This window comes from Anomaloglossus baeobatrachus, chromosome 10 (assembly GCF_048569485.1).
Source record: "Anomaloglossus baeobatrachus isolate aAnoBae1 chromosome 10, aAnoBae1.hap1, whole genome shotgun sequence".
NCBI lineage: Eukaryota > Metazoa > Chordata > Amphibia > Anura > Aromobatidae > Anomaloglossus > Anomaloglossus baeobatrachus.
In genome coordinates this window covers 63509319-63529833 of record NC_134362.1, presented here as the reverse complement: position 1 = coordinate 63529833, position 20515 = coordinate 63509319, and the positions used below count along the sequence as shown (strand labels likewise).

The 20515-nt window shown below is 45.7% G+C and overlaps 1 protein-coding gene across 1 annotated transcript in view; it reads left to right on the top strand.

Moving 5' to 3' along the window:
- The window catches only part of MUC6 (mucin 6, oligomeric mucus/gel-forming), a 155588-nt gene that overhangs the window by 97188 nt on the left and 37885 nt on the right, over nt 1-20515 (top strand). The window contains exons 29-38 of the mRNA XM_075325390.1: nt 9188-9254; nt 9339-9696; nt 9874-10943; nt 11763-12426; nt 12786-12925; nt 14076-14511; nt 15081-15220; nt 15510-17019; nt 19204-19251; nt 19924-19971. Coding sequence (XP_075181505.1) covers nt 9188-9254; nt 9339-9696; nt 9874-10943; nt 11763-12426; nt 12786-12925; nt 14076-14511; nt 15081-15220; nt 15510-17019; nt 19204-19251; nt 19924-19971 — 4481 coding nt within the window. The remainder of the gene's footprint in view (nt 1-9187; nt 9255-9338; nt 9697-9873; nt 10944-11762; nt 12427-12785; nt 12926-14075; nt 14512-15080; nt 15221-15509; nt 17020-19203; nt 19252-19923; nt 19972-20515) is intronic.

Here is a 20515-nt window from a genome sequence, read left to right as displayed (position 1 = left end):
ACTCCTAGTCAGCACTCCCACCACTCGGCACTCCTAGTCAGCACTCCCACCACTCAGTACTCCTAGTCAGCACTCCCACCACTCGGCACTCCTAGTCAGCACTCCTGCTACTCAGTACTCCTAGTCAGCACTCCCACCAATCGGCACTCCTAGTAAGCACTCCCGCCACTCAGTACTCCTAGTCAGCACTCCCACCACTCGGCACTCCTAGTCAGCACTCCCGCCACTCGGCACTCCTAGTCAGCACTCCCACCACTCAGTACTCCTAGTCAGCACTCCCACCACTCGGCACTCCTAGTCAGCACTCCCGCTACTCGGCACTCCTAGTCAGCACTCCCACCACTCAGTACTCCTAGTCAGCACTCCCACCACTCGGCACTCCTAGTCAGCACTCCCACCACTCAGTACTCCTAGTCAGCACTCCCACCACTCGGCACTCCTAGTCAGCACTCCTGCTACTCAGTACTCCTAGTCAGCACTCCCACCACTCGGCACTCCTAGTAAGCACTCCCGCCACTCAGTACTCCTAGTCAGCACTCCCACCACTCGGCACTCCTAGTCAGCACTCCCACCACTCAGTACTCCTAGTCAGCACTCCCACCACTCGGCACTCCTAGTCAGCACTCCTGCTACTCAGTACTCCTAGTCAGCACTCCCACCAATCGGCACTCCTAGTAAGCACTCCCGCCACTCAGTACTCCTAGTCAGCACTCCCACCACTCGGCACTCCTAGTCAGCACTCCCGCCACTCGGCACTCCTAGTCAGCACTCCCACCACTCAGTACTCCTAGTCAGCACTCCCTCCACTCGGCACTCCTAGTCAGCACTCCCGCGACTCGGCACTCCTAGTCAGCAGTCCCACCACTCAGTACTCCTAGTCAGCACTCCCACCACTCAGTACTCCTAGTCAGCACTCCCGCCACTCAGTACTCCTAGTCAGCACTCCCACCACTCAGTACTCCTAGTCAGCACTCCCGCCACTCAGTACTCCTAGTCAGCACTCCCACCACTCGGCACTCCTAGTCAGCACTCCCACCACTCAGTACTCCTAGTCAGCACTCCCACCACTCGGCACTCCTAGTCAGCACTCCTGCTACTCAGTACTCCTAGTCAGCACTCCCACCACTCGGCACTCCTAGTAAGCACTCCTGCCACTCAGTACTCCTAGTCAGCACTCCCACCACTCGGCACTCCTAGTCAGCACTCCCGCCACTCGGCACTCCTAGTCAGCACTCCCGCCACTCAGTACTCCTAGTCAGCACTCCCACCACTCGGCACTCCTAGTCAGCACTCCCGCGACTCGGCACTCCTAGTCAGCACTCCCACCACTCAGTACTCCTAGTCAGCACTCCCACCACTCAGTACTCCTAGTCAGCACTCCCGCCACTCAGTACTCCTAGTCAGCACTCCCACCACTCAGTACTCCTAGTCAGCACTCCCGCCACTCAGTACTCCTAGTCAGCACTCCCACCACTCGGCACTCCTAGTCAGCATTCCCGCTACTCAGTACTCCTAGTCAGCACTCCCGCCACTCGGCACTCCTAGTCTGCACTCCCGCTACTCTGTACTCCTAGTCAGCACTCCCACCACTCGGCACTCCTAGTCTGCACTCCCGCTACTCAGTACTCCTAGTCAGCACTCCCACCACTCGGCACTCCTAGTCAGCATTCCCACCACTCGGCACTCCTAGTCAGCACTCCCACCACTCGGCACTCCTAGTCAGCACTCCCGCTACTCAGTACTCCTAGTCAGCACTCCCACCACTCGGCACTCCTAGTCAGCACTCCCACCACTCGGCACTCCTAGTCAGCACTCCCACCACTCGGCACTCCTAGTCAGCACTCCCACCACTCGGCACTCCTAGTCAGCACTCCCACCACTCGGCACTCCTAGTCAGCACTCCCACCACTCAGTACTCCTAGTCAGCACTCCCACCCCTCGGCACTCCTAGTCAGCACTCCCACCACTCAGTACTCCTAGTCAGCACTCCCACTACTCAATACTCCTAGTCAGCACTCCCTCCACTCGGCACTCCTAGTCAGCACTCCCACCACTCGGCACTCCTAGTCAGCACTCCTGCTACTCAGTACTCCTAGTCAGCACTCCCACCACTCGGCACTCCTAGTCAGCACTCCCGCCACTCAGTACTCCTAGTCAGCACTCCCACCACTCAGTACTCCTAGTTAGCACTCCCGCCACTCAGTACTCCTAGTCAGCACTCCCACCACTAGGCACTCCTAGTCAGCACTCCCGCCACTCGGCACTCCTAGTCAGCACTCCCGCCACTCGGCACTCCTAGTCATCACTCCCGCCACTCGGCACTCCTAGTCAGCACTCCCACCACTCAGTACTCCTAGTCAGCACTCCCACCACTCAGTACTCCTAGTCAGCACTCCCGCCACTCAGTACTCCTAGTCAGCACTCCCGCCACTCAGTACTCCTAGTCAGCACTCCCACCACTCGGCACTCCTAGTCAGCATTCCCGCTACTCAGTACTCCTAGTCAGCACTCCCATCACTCGGCACTCCTAGTCAGCACTCCCACCACTCAGCACTCCTAGTCAGCACTCGAGCTACTCAGTACTCCTAGTCAGCACTCCCACCACTCGGCACTCCTAGTCAGCACTCCTGCTACTCAGTACTCCTAGTCAGCACTCCCACCACTCGGCACTCCTAGTCAGAACTCCCGCCACTCGGCACTCCTAGTCAGCACTCCCACCACTCAGTACTCCTAGTCAGCACTCCCACTACTCAGTACTCCTAGTCAGCACTCCCGCCACTCAGTACTCCTAGTCAGCACTCCCGCCACTCAGTACTCCTAGTCAGCACTCCCACCACTCGGCACTCCTAGTCAGCATTCCCGCTACTCAGTACTCCTAGTCAGCACTCCCACCACTCGGCACTCCTAGTCAGCACTCCCACCACTCAGCACTCCTAGTCAGCACTCCCACCACTCAGTACTCCTAGTCAGCACTCCCACCACTCGGCACTCCTAGTCAGCACTCCTGCTACTCAGTACTCCTAGTCAGCACTCCCACCACTCAGTACTCCTAGTCAGCACTCCCGCCACTCAGTACTCCTAGTCAGCACTCCCGCTACTCAGTACTCCTAGTCAGCACTCCCACCACTCGGCACTCCTAGTCAGCACTCCCACCACTCAGTACTCCTAGTCAGCACTCCCACCACTGAGTACTCCTAGTCAGCACTCCCACCACTCGGCACTCCTAGTCAGCATTCCCGCTACTCAGTACTCCTAGTCAGCACTCCCACCACTCGGCACTCCTAGTCAGCACTTCCACCACTCAGCACTCCTAGTCAGCACTCCAGCTACTCAGTACTCCTAGTCAGCACTCCAGCTACTCAGTACTCCTAGTCAGCACTCCCACCACTCGGCACTCCTAGTCAGCACTCCCACCACTCAGTACTCCTAGTCAGCAGTCCCACCACTCGGCACTCCTAGTCAGCACTCCTGCTACTCAGTACTCCTAGTCAGCACTCCCACCACTCGGCACTCCTAGTCAGCACTCCCGCCACTCAGTACTCCTAATCAGCACTCCCACCACTCAGTACTCCTAGTCAGCACTCCCACCACTCAGTATTCCTAGTCAGCACTCCCACCACTCAGTACTCCTAGTCTGCACTCCCACCACTCGGCACTCCTAGTCAGCACTGCCACCACTCGGCACTCCTAGTCAGCACTCCCGCTACTCAGTACTCCTAGTCAGCACTCCCACCACTCGGCACTCCTAGTCAGCACTCCCACCACTCGGCACTCCTAGTCAGCACTCCCGCTACTCAGTACTCCTAGTCAGCACTCCCACCACTCGGCACTCCTAGTCAGCACTCCCACCACTCAGTACTCCTAGTCAGCACTCCCACCACTCGGCACTCCGAGTCAGCACTCCCGCCACTCGGCACTCTCAGTTGGCACTCCCATTCACCACTCCCACTCAGCACTCCCATTCACTACTCCCACTCAGCACTCCCATTCAGCATTCTCACATGGCACTCCCACTCAGCACTCCATTCGGCACTCCCACTCGGCACTCCTACTCGACACCCCCAGTTGACACTCCCACTTGGCACTCCCACTCAGCATTCTCACATGGCACTCCCACTCGGCACTCTCACTTGGCACTCCCACTCGACACCCCTAGTTCGCACTCCTACTCGACACTCCCACTCGGCATTCCTACTTGGCACTCCCAGTCAGCACCTTTGTAGGAGCACTTTCAGCTATTACCGGCATTAGAGCTGCTAGAGAACAGCCAGAGCTGTACTGTACATGGCAGAGTAAGCGATATAGGGGAAACAGCGATCATCCAAGTACCCTGGTTCTTCACAGAGTGACGCCAAGAGTCAGATTCCCACTAATCTAATATTGATACCTGATCCTAACGATAGACCATCAATTTTAAAGGCAACCCGTCAGCTGATTCATTTTGTCCAAACCACCAGGAGGCATAAATCCGGCACTAGGCTGCTTTATTGTCACCTAATATGTATTACTCTAGCGATTCACCATACTTTAAGAAGCCAGCCGGTAACTGTGATCTCTGATGAGTAATGATAAAAAAAAAAGGAAAAAGTGCTATAAAAACAAGTAATAAAATATCAAATTTTTATTAGACAATTAAAAAAACAAGAGAAATGAATAGGCATAAAAATATCATCAAATATCCACAAGGTGGTGCCACACTCCAAAAATTAAATAATTAATAACATAGAAGTATGTGTATGGCAATATATACTGTATATTAAATATTAAAACAACTCCTTGCAATTTTTCACTGCTGGAATACTTTATTCATTTATGGTGCACCATATTGCCGGGCATATGTGCAACGTGCTATACTATTCACTATTTGATCTAAATTTGAACTTGCCAGGTACTTTTCTATTATGTTAATATATTGGATGAATTGAGCATATGCGTTGGTTCATTATTTAAAAAAAATAAATAAAAAAAAAATATATAAATATATATATATATATATATATATATATATATATATATATATATACAGTATAGACAGTATAACATGAAGAGGAGAACAAGAGGTTTTCAAGTGCAAAAATACAAATTTTTATTTAGACACAGTGGGGGTGAACATCCATTAAGTCATTAAAAACACATTAAAAGGGATAGTGTCGGATTGCCCCCATACATGATGGTAACATAGGCTGTGGTGTACAAATACAAAACATATAAATGTAGCACTGTCAGTTTACAGGGAAATTATATATAGTATAGACAGTATGTGTATATATATATATATATATATATATATGCATACATATGTACATTATGTGTATATATATATATATATATATATATATATATATTTATTGCCATATAGATACCGGAATGTTATTAAAACACATTATTTAATTTTTGGGAGTGCGGCGCCACCTTGTGGCTATTTGATAATATTTATTTTAACTATTCATTTCACTTGTTTTTTAATTATGTCTAATATAAAAATTATATTTATTACTTGTTTTTTACAGCACTTTTTTAATTCTTTAACATGGTGCTTAACCATTATTATTAGTCCAACAACTATTGTAGATTATTGTTTCATTTTTCTACTGTGTTTCCGCGAAAGTAAGACAGGGTCAAATCTTATTTTTTGCTTCTACAGATGGGCTAGGGCTTATTTTCAGGGGATGTGTTATTTTTTTTTTCCGCATGCACAAAAATCCATTCATTCTTCTTGAATAAAAAAAATCAACATTTATTCAAAAATACTCATTATGCATTCTGGAACATCAGCATAACTCTCCAAACCCTGTGTGTAACTGTGTATATATATATATATATATATATATATATATATATATATATATATATATATATACATACACTTTAAACACATGGTTTGGAGAGGTATATTGATGTTCCAGAATGCGACATGATTATATTTGAGTAAATGTTGACACATATATATATATATATATATACACACACACACACATGTATATATGCACTATACATACATACATGCGTGTATATATTTATCCATCCATTCATACACACACACACACCTGTCTGTCTCCTCTTCAGCTTTAGACTCCTGCAATTAAGAGACCTTTTGGCGACAACCTAGTCACATGACCGTGATGTCACAAAGGTCCTGAAGCAGTGTTATCAGGAATATAAATATTGAGACCCCTAGGAGAATGGGGACCCTGTGAAGTTGTGCAGTTTGTCTACCCCTAATAGCGGCCCTGACTGTAACTGGGGCTTATATTTGAAGTGGGGCTTATATTTCAAGCATAGTCCAAAAATCCTGTAAAATCACACTAGGGCTTATTTTTGGGGGAAACACAGTACATACAATATAGTGGCTGAATTTTTTTTTGCTTTATCTCGAATGACTTAGTTTGAGGCACGACCCCTGTCTCGTTCCCTTAGACCAGTGTTTCTCAACTCCAGTCCTCAAGACCCACCAACAGAGCATGTTTTCAGGTTTTCCTCCATATTAGGCCGGTGTCCCACTTGTGATTGCCTCGCGTGTATCTCGCTCGTGTTTCACGCTGCATCATCCGTCACGGACTCACACTCTGCTCACAGGAACGGGATGGCTGCATAGAGATGCATGCAACCGACCCACTCCTGTGAGGAGAGTGTAAGTCCAAGCCGGGTGATGCACTGCGAAACTCATGCAAGATATATGCGAGGCAATCACAAGTGGGACACCGGCCTTAGACAGGGAATTTCTTCACCTGTACAACATTAAGGAAATCCTGAAAACCTGGTTGTGGATAACCTGAAAGCATGATCTGTTGGTGGGTCTTGAGGATTCGATTTGAGAAACACTGCCTTAGACCGATAGGTCGCTCCCTATGTGTGTGTATAGGGAGACTGTCAGTCTACGGAAGCGAGACCTGCACTGGATTAGTTATTCGAGCTCCTTAGTCCCGGATGGTTTTGTGGTCTCTGAACCATTGCCGCACTTGAGAGTAAACCATACATAGCCACAATAGCGCAGCCAGTCTCCGATCCATGCCGGCCAAGGTACGGGCAGCATAAAATACCTGATTGGTTCCATTTAAGGTATCAGAAAGCCATTAGAGTTCTGTTTATAAGCAATATCTTCTGTTGGAGATATTCATTAGCATTCCTTTATATATAGCTCTAACTGACAATGTAAAACCGGACCCATTGACTGGCATGGCTGTTTCATTTTGTTTTTAACTCCATTTCCCATTGCTCAAAGTGAAGTATGGCTGGACGCAAGAGGGGAGTATATTACAGTACTCTTCCTACTTTTATTTTCTTATACTGATTATTTGGGGTACTTCTCCAATTGTCATATAACCCCCTGGGTGACTTTATTCTTTACCAAAATGTAATGTAAGGCTAAAGCCATCCTTCATCACTCTCTTACTAAATTATAAAGGAAATACCAATCTGTAAGAACAAAGATCCAAATTAAATCTAACAATTATCACCATGCGTGAGATTTTGTCTTCAAAAGTTGTATTAATAATTAAGGACTCTAGCATTCAGTGTTGGAATACAAGCAAGGTAAGAAGTAACAATTATGCTTGGTCCAGTCTCAAGAAGGTAAGGTAGACACTCAACAGGTAGACAAATCAAGAACAGACATTCAAGTTTCCCTGCGTGTCTGTTCTTGATATCTGAAAGGGATTTGATGTTCATTTGCCTGATGTCCTGATGAAGGTAGCTGAGTTTCACACCAAACTAAGTGCAAATGAATCATCCTTGCTGCACAAAAGTATGAAAGTTATTGACTCACACAAAGTGGCACTTTAGATTAAAGAGGTTGTTTATGACTGTAATACTAATCGTCTATTAGTATTCCAGTCCTAAACAACCTCTTTAAGAGGTTTTATACTTTTTATACTTTTGTGTTGCAAAATTGATTCATTTGCACTTAGTTTGGTCTAAAAAATCATGTAGGACAGGTCAATTATGTCATATCATTGGGAATCTCAAATTCTGGCTTTAAATTATGAAAAGTTTCTGAAACAATTACAAATTTAATGGATAAGAAACATTTTCATCACAAAAAAAAACACAAAACATTTTACTATGTAACAAAACTACTGGCATCCAAATACAAAAATATACAAAAATGGTGAGGTATTGTGTACCCAAGGTTGGACTGGACCACAAGAGAAAAGGTGAATCTCTCGGTGGCCCCCCATAAGCTTGGTCTGGCCCATAGGGGAACAGATGAATTTCCCAGGGGGTCCCCCACAGGCTTGGGCTGGCCCACAAGGGAACAGGTCAATTTCCCGGTGGGACCCACACAGGTTTCGACTGGCCCATAGAGGAACAGGTGAATTTCCCAGTAGGGCCCCCACAAGCTTGGACTGGCCCACAGGGAATAGGGTGAACTTCCTGGTGAGCCCCTCACATTCATGGACTGGCCCAAAGGGGAACAGGTGAATTTACTGATGGGCCCTGCACATGCTCGAACTGGCCCACAAAAAAAAGGTGGATTTCCCGATGGGACCCCCACTTTCTATATGGGCAATAATTGGATCAACACACTTGATTCACTATGCACAGTCAATGGTATCATTTATTTAAAAAGCTGCCCTGTTAATTTTACATTATCATTTGGTAGCATACAGCGCTGTAAATGATCATTAAAATGACTGTAGAATAATAGTTGCTGAGAGAAAAACGTAGGTCATACCGATGCTAGGCGAGAACAAAATTGCACAATTGCATGAAATATGGAATATCAAATGGATTTCACTTATTTCTTCATACACCAGTGTGAGTGTACCCTTGTCCCTGAGTATGAGTGAGGTCTGCTGAAAGAATAGACATGAGGCAGATTTAAATCTGCATCAAATCTGCAAGGAGAAAATAGCCAACGTGTGCAGGAGTCTCCAGGATTCTCAATCACTTTGCTAGGATCAAGAAATCCTTCAGTTTTTGTAAAAAGTCTGCGCAGAAAAAGGGCAACAAATCTGCAACGTGTGCACAGGCCCTTACATAGAAGAATATATAAATTTGTGAATGCGGTTAATGGAATATTTGCATATAGCTGAACAGGGGGCTCCCAGAGTCAATATTACTGGTTGATCCAAGGCTTACCTGTCCAATATTGTGTACGTGTTATTAATATTGTTAGGCATCAATTTGAGAGCAGAACTGCCAAAGCACAAAAATATAACATGAGCTTCTTTTTTTACAGCAACAGTGGAAAGATCAACTAGTACTGTTACTACACATACACCAGCAACTTCAACAACCACTACACATTCACCATCAACACCCACTCCTAAAACCACTGTTACTACCCATTCACCTTCCACATCTCCTACAACGAAAACTCCCATTACAACTAGTACTGTTACTACACCCACCCCAACAACAACTTCAACAACAACTACTACACATCCACCATCAACACCCACTCCTGTAACCACTACCACCGTTACTACCCACTCACCTTCAACATCTCCTACAACTAAAACTCCCATTACAACTAGTACTGCTACTACACCCACCCCAACAACAACTTCAACAACAACTACTACACATCCACCATCAACACCCACTCCTGTAACCACTACCACTGTTACTACCCACTCACCTTCCACATCTCCTACAACGAAAACTCCCATTACAACTAGTACTGTTACTACACCCACCCCAACAACAACTTCAACAACAACTACTACACATCCACCATCAACACCCACTCCTGTAACCACTACCACTGTTACTACCCACTCACCTTCCACATCTCCTACAACGAAAACTCCCATTACAACTAGTACTGCTACTACACCCACCCCAACAACAACTTCAACAACAACTACTACACATCCACCATCAACACCCACTCCTGTAACCACTACCACTGTTACTACCCACTCACCTTCCACATCTCCTACAACGAAAACTCCCATTACAACTAGTACTGTTACTACACCCACCCCAACAACAACTTCAACAACAACTACTACACATCCACCATCAACACCCACTCCTGTAACCACTACCACCGTTACTACCCACTCACCTTCCACATCTCCTACAACGAAAACTCCCATTACAACTAATACTGTTACTACACCCACCCCAACAACAACTTCAACAACAACTACTACACATCCACCATCAACACCCACTCCTGTAACCACTACCACTGTTACTACCCACTCACCTTCTACATCTACAACGAAAACTCCCATTACAACTAGTACTGTTACTACACCCACCCCAACAACAACTTCAACAACAACTACTACACATCCACCATCAACACCCACTCCTGTAACTACTACCACTGTTACTACCCACTCACCTTCCACATCTCCTACAACAAAAACTCCCATTACAACTAGTACTGTTACTACACCCACCCCAACAACAACTTCAACAACAACTACTACACATCCACCATCAACACCCACTCCTGTAACCACTACAACTGTTACTACCCACTCACCTTCCACATCTCCTACAACTAAAACTCCCATTACAACTAGTACTGTTACTACACCCACCCCAACAACAACTTCAACAACAACTACTACACATCCACCATCAACACCCACTCCTGTAACCACTACCACTGTTACTACCCACTCACCTTCCACATCTCCTACAACGAAAACTCCCATTACAACTAGTACTGTTACTACACCCACCCCAACAACAACTTCAACAACAACTACTACACATCCACCATCAACACCCACTCCTGTAACCACTACCACCGTTACTACCCATTCACTTTCTACATCTCCGACAACGAAAACTCCCATTACAACTAGTACTGTTACTACACCCACCCCAACAACAACTTCAACAACAACTACTACACATTCACCATCAACACCCACTCCTGTAACCACTAACACCGTTACTACCCACTCACCTTCCACATCTCCTACAACGAAAACTCCCATTACAACTAGTACTGCTACTACACCCACCCCAACAACAACTTCAACAACAACTACTACACATCCACCATCAACACCCACTCCTGTAACCACTACCACTGTTACTACATACTCACCTTCCACATCTCCTACAACTAAAACTCCCATTACAACTAGTACTGTTACTACACCCACCCCAACAACAACTTCAACAACAACTACTACACATCCACCATCAACACCCACTCCTGTAACTACTACCACCGTTACTACCCATTCACCTTCTACATCTCCTACAACTAAAACTCCCATTACAACTAATACTGTTACTACACCCACCCCAACAACAACTTCAACAACAACTACTACACATCCACCATCAAGACCCACTCCTGTAACTACTACCACCGTTACTACCCATTCACCTTCTACATCTCCTACAACTAAAACTCCCATTACAACTAATACTGTTACTACACCCACCCCAACAACAACTTCAACAACAACTACTACACATCCACCATCAAGACCCACTCCTGTAACCACTACCACCATTACTACCCATTCACCTTCCACATCTCCTACAACGAAAACTCCGATTACAACTAGTACTGCTACTACACCCACCCCAACAACAACTTCAACAACAACTACTACACATCCACCATCAACACCCACTCCTGTAACCACTACCACTGTTACTACCCACTCACCTTCCACATCTCCTACAACGAAAACTCCCATTACAACTAGTACTGCTACTACACCCACCCCAACAACAACTTCAACAACAACTACTACACATCCACCATCAACACCCACTCCTGTAACCACTACTACCATTACTACCCACTCACCTTCTACATCTCCTACAACTAAAACTCCCATTACAACTATTACTGTTACTACACCCACCCCAACAACAACTTCAACAACAACTACTACACATCCACCATCAACACCCACTCCTGTAACCACTACCACCGTTACTACCCATTCACCTTCCACATCTCCTACAACGAAAACTCCGATTACAACTAGTACTGCTACTACACCCACCCCAACAACAACCTCAACAACAACTACTACACATTCACCATCAACACCCATTCCTGTAACCACTACCACCGTTACTACCCACTCACCTTCCACATCTCCTACAACGAAAACTCCCATTACAACTAGTACTGCTACTACACCCACCCCAACAACAACTTCAACAACAACTACTACACATCCACCATCAACACCCACTCCTGTAACCACTACCACTGTTACTACCCACTCACCTTCCACATCTCCTACAACGAAAACTCCCATTACAACTAGTACTGTTACTTCACCTACCCCAACAACAACTTCAACAACTACTACACATCCACCATCAACACCCACTCCTGTAACCACTACCACCGTTACTACCCATTCACCTTCTACATCTCCTACAACGAAAACTCCCATTACAACTAGTACTGTTACTACACCCACCCCAACAACAACTTCAACAACAACTACTACACATTCACCATCAACACCCACTCCTGTAACCACTACCACCGTTACTACCCACTCACCATCCACATCTCCTACAACGAAAACTCCCATTACAACTAGTACTGCTACTACACCCACCCCAACAACAACTTCAACAACAACTACTACACATCCACCATCAACACCAACTCCTGTAACCACTACCACTGTTACTACCCACTCACCTTCCACATCTCCTACAACGAAAACTCCCATTACAACTAGTACTGCTACTACACCCACCCCAACAACAACTTCAACAACAACTACTACACATCCACCATCAACACCCACTCCTGTAACCACTACCACCGTTACTACCCATTCACCTTCTACATCTCCTACAACGAAAACTCCCATTACAACTAGTACTGTTACTACACCTACCCCAACAACAACTTCAACAACTACTACACATCCACCATCAACACCCACTCCTGTAACCACTACCACCGTTACTACCCATTCACCTTCCACATCTCCTACAACGAAAACTCCGATTACAACTAGTACTGCTACTACACCCACCCCAACAACAACCTCAACAACAACTACTACACATTCACCATCAACACCCATTCCTGTAACCACTACCACCGTTACTACCCACTCACCTTCCACATCTCCTACAACGAAAACTCCCATTACAACTAGTACTGCTACTACACCCACCCCAACAACAACTTCAACAACAACTACTACACATCCACCATCAACACCCACTCCTGTAACCACTACCACTGTTACTACCCACTCACCTTCCACATCTCCTACAACGAAAACTCCCATTACAACTAGTACTGTTACTTCACCTACCCCAACAACAACTTCAACAACAACTACTACACATCCACCATCAACACCCACTCCTGTAACCACTACCACTGTTACTACCCACTCACCTTCCACATCTCCTACAACGAAAACTCCCATTAAAACTAGTACTGTTACTACACCCACCCCAACAACAACTTCAACAACAACTACTACACATCCACCATCAACACCCACTCCTGTAACCACTACCACCGTTACTACCCACTCACCTTCCACATCTCCTACAACGAAAACTCCCATTACAACTAGTACTGCTACTACACCCACCCCAACAACAACTTCAACAACAACTACTACACATCCACCATCAACACCCACTCCTGTAACCACTACCACTGTTACTACCCACTCACCTTCCACATCTCCTACAACGAAAACTCCCATTACAACTAGTACTGCTACTACACCCACCCCAACAACAACTTCAACAACAACTACTACACATCCACCATCAACACCCACTCCTGTAACCACTACAACCGTTACTACCCATTCACCTTCTACATCTCCTACAACGAAAACTCCCATTACAACTAGTACTGTTACTACACCCACCCCAACAACAACTTCAACAACTACTACACATCCACCATCAACACCCACTCCTGTAACCACTACCACCGTTACTACCCATTCACCTTCCACATCTCCTACAACGAAAACTCCCATTACAACTAGTACTGTTACTACACCCACCCCAACAACAACTTCAACAACAACTACTTCACATCCACCATCAACACCCACTCCTGTAACCACTACCACCATTACTACCCATTCACCTTCCACATCTCCTACAACGAAAACTCCGATTACAACTAGTACTGCTACTACACCCACCCCAACAACAACTTCAACAACAACTACTACACATCCACCATCAACACCCACTCCTGTAACCACTACTACCATTACTACCCACTCACCTTCTACATCTCCTACAACTAAAACTCCCATTACAACTATTACTGTTACTACACCCACCCCAACAACAACTTCAACAACAACTACTACACATCCACCATCAACACCCACTCCTGCAACCACTACCACCGTTACTACCCATTCACCTTCCACATCTCCTACAACGAAAACTCCGATTACAACTAGTACTGCTACTACACCCACCCCAACAACAACTTCAACAACAACTACTACACATTCACCATCAACACCCATTCCTGTAACCACTACCACCGTTACTACCCACTCACCTTCCACATCTCCTACAACGAAAACTCCCATTACAACTAGTACTGCTACTACACCCACCCCAACAACAACTTCAACAACAACTACTACACATCCACCATCAACACCCACTCCTGTAACCACTACCACTGTTACTACCCACTCACCTTCCACATCTCCTACAACGAAAACTCCCATTACAACTAGTACTGTTACTACACCCACCCCAACAACTTCAACAACAACTACTACACATCCACCATCAACACCCACTCCTGTAACCACTACCACCGTTACTACCCATTCACCTTCTACATCTCCTACAACGAAAACTCCCATTACAACTAGTACTGTTACTACACCCACCCCAACAACAACTTCAACAACAACTACTACACATCCACCATCAACACCCACTCCTGTAACCATTACCACTGTTACTACCCACTCACCTTCCACATCTCCTACAACGAAAACTCCCATTACAACTAGTACTGCTACTACACCCACCCCAACAACAACTTCAACAACAACTACTACACATCCACCATCAACACCCACTCCTGTAACCATTACCACTGTTACTACCCACTCACCTTCCACATCTCCTACAACGAAAACTCCCATTACAACTAGTACTGTTACTACACCCACCCCAACAACTTCAACAACAACTACTACACATCCACCATCAACACCCACTCCTGTAACCACTACCACCGTTACTACCCATTCACCTTCTACATCTCCTACAACGAAAACTCCCATTACAACTAGTACTGCTACTACACCCACCCCAACAACAACTTCAACAACAACTACTACACATCCACCATCAACACCCACTCCTGTAACCACTACCACTGTTACTACCCACTCACCTTCCACATCTCCTACAACGAAAACTCCCATTACAACTAGTACTGCTACTACACCCACCCCAACAACAACTTCAACAACAACTACTACACATCCACCATCAACACCCACCCCCTTAACCACTACCACTGTTACTACCCACTCACCTTCCACATCTCCTACAACGAAAACTCCCATTACAACTAGTACTGCTACTACACCCACCCCAACAACAACTTCAACAACAACTACTACACATCCACCATCAACACCCACTCCTGTAACCACTACCACTGTTACTACATATTCACCTTCTACATCTCCTACAACGAAAACTCCCATTACAACTAGTACTGTTACTACACCCACCCCAACAACAACTTCAACAACAACTACTACACATTCACCATCAACACCCATTCCTGTAACCACTACCACCGTTACTACCCACTCACCTTCCACATCTCCTACAACGAAAACTCCCATTACAACTAGTACTGTTACTACACCCACCCCAACAACAACTTCAACAACAACTACTACACATTCACCATCAACACCCACTCCTGTAACCACTACCACTGTTACTACCCACTCACTTTCCACATCTCCTACAACGAAAACTCCCATTACAACTAGTACTGTTACTACACCCACCCCAACAACAACTTCAACAACAACTACTACACATACACCATCAACACCCACTCCTGTAACCACTACCACCGTTACTACCCATTCACCTTCTACATCTCCTACAACGAAAACTCCCATTACAACTAGTACTGTTACTACACCCACCCCAACAACAACTTCAACAACAACTACTACACATTCACCATCAACACCCATTCCTGTAACCACTACCACCGTTACTACCCACTCACCTTCCACATCTCCTACAACGAAAACTCCCATTACAACTAGTACTGCTACTACACCCACCCCAACAACAACTTCAACAACAACTACTACACATCCACCATCAACACCCACTCCTGTAACCACTACCACTGTTACTACTCACTCCCCTTCCACATCTCCTACAACGAAAACTCCCATTACAACTAGTACTGTTACTACACCCACCCCAACAACAACCTCAACAACAACTACTACACATCCACCATCAACACCCACTCCTGTAACTACTACCACCGTTACTACCCATTCACCTTCTACATCTCCTACAACTAAAACTCCCATTACAACTAGTACTGTTACTACACCCACCCCAACAACAACTTCAACAACTACTACACATCCACCATCAACACCCACTCCTGTAACCACTACTACCATTACTACCCACTCACCTTCTACATCTCCTACAACTAAAACTCCCATTACAACTATTACTGTTACTACACCCATCCCAACAACAACTTCAACAACAACTACTACACATCCACCATCAACACCCACTCCTGTAACCACTACCACCGTTACTACCCATTCACCTTCCACATCTCCTACAACGAAAACTCCGATTACAACTAGTACTGCTACTACACCCACCCCAACAACAACTTCAACAACAACTACTACACATTCACCATCAACACCCATTCCTGTAACCACTACCACCGTTACTACCCACTCACCTTCCACATCTCCTACAACGAAAACTCCCATTACAACTAGTACTGCTACTACACCCACCCCAACAACAACTTCAACAACAACTACTACACATCCACCATCAACACCCACTCCTGTAACCACTACCACTGTTACTACCCACTCACCTTCCACATCTCCTACAACGAAAACTCCCATTACAACTAGTACTGTTACTTCACCTACCCCAACAACAACTTCAACAACAACTACTACACATCCACCATCAACACCCACACCTGTAACCACTACCACTGTTACTACCCACTCACCTTCCACATCTCCTACAACGAAAACTCCCATTACAACTAGTACTGTTACTACACCCACCCCAACAACAACTTCAACAACAACTACTACACATCCACCATCAACACCTACTCCTGTAACCACTACTACCATTACTACCCACTCACCTTCTACATCTCCTACAACTAAAACTCCGATTACAACTAGTACTGCTACTACACCCACCCCAACAACAACTTCAACAACAACTACTACACATTCACCATCAACACCCATTCCTGTAACCACTACCACTTTTACTACCCACTCACCTTCCACATCTCCTACAACGAAAACTCCCATTACAACTAGTACTGCTACTACACCCACCCCAACAACAACTTCAACAACAACTACTACACATCCACCATCAACACCCACTCCTGTAACCACTACCACCGTTACTACCCACTCACCTTCCACATCTCCTACAACGAAAACTCCCATTACAACTAGTACTGCTACTACACCCACCCCAACAACAACTTCAACAACAACTACTACACATCCACCATCAACACCCACTCCTGTAACCACTACCACTGTTACTACCCACTCACCTTCCACATCTCCTACAACGAAAACTCCCATTACAACTAGTACTGTTACTTCACCTACCCCAACAACAACTTCAACAACAACTACTACACATCCACCATCAACACCCACTCCTGTAACCACTACCACTGTTACTACCCACTCACCTTCCACATCTCCTACAACTAAAACTCCCATTACAACTAGTACTGTTACTACACCCACCCCAACAACAACTTCAACAACAACTACTACACATCCACCATCAACACCCACTCCTGTAACCACTACCACCATTACTACCCACTCACCTTCCACATCTCCTACAACTAAAACTCCGATTACAACTAGTACTGCTACTACACCCACCCCAACAACAACTTCAACAACAACTACTACACATTCACCATCAACACCCATTCCTGTAACCACTACCACCGTTACTACCCAGTCACCTTCCACATCTCCTACAACGAAAACTCCCATTACAACTAGTACTGTTACTACACCCACCCCAACAACAACTTCAACAACAACTACTACACATCCACCATCAACATCCACTCCTGTAACCACTACCACTGTTACTACCCACTCACCTTCCACATCTCCTACAACTAAAACTCCCATTACAACTAGTACTGTTACTACACCAACCCCAACAACAACTTCAACAACAACTACTACACATCCACCATCAACACCCACTCCTGTAACCACTACCACTGTTACTACCCACTCACCTTCCACATCTCCTACAACGAAAACTCCCATTACAACTAGTACTGCTACTACACCCACCCCAACAACAACTTCAACAACAACTACTACACATCCACCATCAACACCCACTCCTGTAACCACTACCACCGTTACTACCCACTCACCTTCCACATCTCCTACAACTAAAACTCCCATTACAACTAATACTGCTACTACAGCCACCCCAACAACAACTTCAACAACAACTACTACACATCCACCATCAACACCCACTCCTGTAACCACTACCACCGTTACTACCCACTCACCTTCCACATCTTCTACAACTAAAACTCCAATTACAACTAGTACTGTTACTACACCCACCCCAACAACAACTTCAACAACAACTACTACACATCCACCATCAACACCCACTCCTGTAACCACTACCACTGTTACTACCCACTCACCTTCCACATCTCCTACAACAAAAACTCCCATTACAACTAGTACTGCTACTACACCCACCCCAACAACAACTTCAACAACAACTACTACACATTCACCATCAACACCCATTCCTGTAACCACTACCACCGTTACTACCCACTCACCTTCCACATCTCCTACAACGAAAACTCCCATTACAACTAGTACTGTTACTACACCCACCCCAACAACAACTTCAACAACAACTACTACACATCCACCATCAACACCCACTCCTGTAACCACTACCACTGTTACTACCCACTCACCTTCCACATCTCCTACAACGAAAACTCCCATTACAACTAGTACTGTTACTACACCCACCCCAACAACAACTTCAACAACAACTACTACACATCCACCATCAACACCCACTCCTGTAACCACTACCACCGTTACTACCCATTCACCTTCTACATCTTCTACAACGAAAACTCCCATTACAACTAGTACTGTTACTACACCCACCCCAACAACAACTTCAACAACAACTACTACACATCCACCATTAACACCCACTCCTGTAACCACTACCACCGTTACTACCCACTCACCTTCCACATCTCCTACAACGAAAACTCCCATTACAACTAGTACTGCTACTACACCCACCCCAACAACAACTTCAACAACAACTACTACACATCCACCATCAACACCCACTCCTGTAACCACTACCACCGTTACTACCCACTCACCTTCTACATCTCCAACAACGAAAACTCCCATTACAACTAGTACTGTTACTACACCCACCCCAACAACAACTTCAACAACAACTACTACACATCCACCATCAACACCCACTCCTGTATCCACTACCACCGTTACTACCCACTCACCTTCCACATCTCCTACAACTAAAACTCCCATTACAACTAGTACTGCTACTACATCCACCCCAACAACAACTTCAACAACAACTACTACACATCCACCATCAACACCCACTCCTGTAACCACTACCACTGTTACTACCCACTCACCTTCCACATCTCCTACAACGAAAACTCCCATTACAACTAGTACTGCTACTACACCCACCCCAACAACAACTTCAACAACAACTACTACACATCCACCATCAACACCCACTCCTGTAACCACTACCACCGTTACTACCCACTCACCTTCTACATCTCCGACAACGAAAACTCCCATTACAACTAGTACTGTTACTACACCCACCCCAACAACAACTTCAACAACAACTACTACACATCCACCATCAACACCCACTCCTGTAACCACTACCACCGTTACTACCCACTCACCTTCCACATCTCCTACAACTAAAACTCCCATTACAACTAGTACTGCTACTACACCCACCCCAACAACAACTTCAACAACAACTACTACACATCCACCATCAACACCCACTCCTGTAACCACTACCACCGTTACTACCCACTCACCTTCTACATCTCCGACAACGAAAACTCCCATTACAACTAGTACTGTTACTACACCCACCCCAACAACAACTTCAACAACAACTACTACACATCCACCATCAACACCCACTCCTGTAACCACTACCACCGTTACTACCCACTCACCTTCCACAT